General features: G+C 59.3%; 1 protein-coding gene across 1 annotated transcript in view; it reads right to left on the minus strand.

Annotated features, from left to right (window-relative positions):
* Positions 1-2,116, minus strand: part of RAB26 (RAB26, member RAS oncogene family) — a 20,125-nt gene that overhangs the window by 2,293 nt on the left and 15,716 nt on the right. Inside the window, exons 2-4 of the mRNA XM_010002574.1 lie at positions 1,440-1,481; positions 881-947; positions 300-352 (exon numbers count right to left, since the gene is read on the minus strand). Coding sequence (XP_010000876.1) covers positions 300-352; positions 881-947; positions 1,440-1,481 — 162 coding nt within the window. The remainder of the gene's footprint in view (positions 1-299; positions 353-880; positions 948-1,439; positions 1,482-2,116) is intronic.

Genomic DNA, 2,116 nt, shown 5'->3' on the forward strand with positions numbered 1-2,116 from the left:
GCTCGGTGTTGGGGCTCCCCCCCCACCCACTCCGGGCTGGGGGGGCACGGGGAGGGAACACCAGCGCCAGGTCCTGCTGCTGCTGCCCCACACACAGCGAAGTGCCCGCGGCTGATTTAAGGCAGCCCTCTGTTCCCACACCGCAGGGAAACCCGCGTGTCCTCCGGTGTCCTCGCAGGCAAACCAGGCACCAACCACAGCCCCTCTGGGAACCATCCCTGGTTCACAGCTCCAACATGTGTCTCCTGAGGCAGAAACCCCCTCCTCGGGGCTGACCCACAGCCATGACCAGCCCGTACCTGGATGTTGTCGAACGACGCTTTGTTGGTGACATCGTAGAGCAGGAGCAGGGCTGAGGAGAGAGGATGGAGCATTAGTGTCAGGGCTGTGGTGTTGGGGAGCAATAGGCCCAGCAGAGCCCCCAGCTCAGAGCTGGCTCTGCTCCCCTGGGCACTGCACCCCTGGGGACACAGCATTAGAGCCCTGCTCTCCAGCCCCTCAATGTCCTTCTTGAGAACCCCAAAACTGAACCCAGGATTTGAGGTGCAGTTGCAACATACTTAAATCACACAATTCCAGACTGGTTTGGGTTGGAAAGGACCTTAAAGATCATCTGGCTCCAAACCCTCTGCCACAGGCAGTGACACATTCTGCTAGACCAGGTTGCTCCAAGCCCCACCCAACCTGCCCTTGAACACTTCCAGGGATGGAGAACCCATCAATCCACCACAGGCAATGCCCGAGACATGTGGCATTTGCACCTTGACACGCAGGGACTCTCCCATCCTTAGCAGCTGCTTCCTACAGGGAAGCTGCTCCAGTGATTCCCGACTCACTTGGCCTGGAGCTGCAGGTGGGAACCCGAGGTGGCCGCACTTACCGTGGGCATCCCGGTAGTAGGCGTGGGTGACGCTGCGGAATCGCTCCTGCCCGGCCGTGTCCCAGATCTGGAAGGCAGGCAGGAGCAGGGGGGTCACCCTGGCACCAAACCCAACCCCAGCCCACCTGGCGTGGTGCGACCCCCGGCTGCTCCTTCAGCCCTTTGCTGCTAGCGATAGGAAAAATGACAAGTGTAATAAATATTGCAGCAGGACCTCCCTGCTCCTCAGCGCGTGGAGGCGGCAAAGGGCCCCCCACGTGGCCCTTAATTGGCAAATCCATCCAGCAAGATGGATGCATGGGGACCCACTAATTTAATTGCTCCGTGTTTAATGCAGCAATCCGTTTGCAGAGCGCCAGGGGCTGCTCAGCTCTAATGTCATCAGTGAGCTCCAGGAAAAGGGGTCAGGGAAACACTTGGGTCTCAGGGGGCCTGAGTGGCTGTGGGGGACACAAAATCTCCTGCATGTCCCATGGGCTGGATACAGGCTGAGCCAGGGATGCGGATCCCTTCAGAGAACCAGGGCAAGGGAGCTGCTACTGGGGCCACGGGGACATACCTGCAGCTTCACCTTCACCCCATCCACTGTCAGCACCTTGTTCTGAAAGAGAAGAGGAGGAGTGGTGAGGGGATGCTGAGCACCCCAGGGAGACTGCACCCTGGCCCCCATCCTGGGCTGCATCTCCCCCGGGGCCCCTGGGTACATCTCCCCTCCCCACGTTTTTAAACCCACACCCATTGCTCCCAGTGCCAGCAGGAGCCATTCATGCCACGGCCAGGTCAGTCCCTGTGCCTGCTGGGGACTTCAGCCCTCCTGCCTGCAGGGCCAACCTTCCACAGCGGGTGGCTTGGGCTAGAAAACTCTGCCCATAAATTACCGAGTGCCAGCAACCCCCTTAGCGGCCTCCAACAGCCACAGCCAACCACTCCATGTTCAATTAGCAACTTAAAAATATCTCTTCCTGCCCTTCGTACCTACTTTTCTTGCAGCAAGTACCGATTTCTCTCTTCTTTTTTTTTTCCTTACTGTTTTCCTTGTTTTTAGCTGGAAAGGTGGGAAGGGGGGGGGGTCCATGCCCCTCGCTGCTGCCCTGCGGGGTTTTCCCCAAAGCCACCAGGAAGCTTTTTGGGAGCGCCGGGAGGCAGCTCGGGACGCTGACACCGCATCACCTCGTTCCTGCTGCCGCGGGTTTCCTGCTGGCAGAGGGAGCATCTCCGCTTCCGGACCTTCTCACG

The sequence above is a fragment of the Chaetura pelagica genome, unplaced genomic scaffold, assembly GCF_000747805.2.
Source record: "Chaetura pelagica isolate M959 unplaced genomic scaffold, ChaPel_1.0 scaffold438, whole genome shotgun sequence".
In the NCBI taxonomy this organism is placed as follows: Eukaryota; Metazoa; Chordata; class Aves; order Apodiformes; family Apodidae; genus Chaetura; species Chaetura pelagica.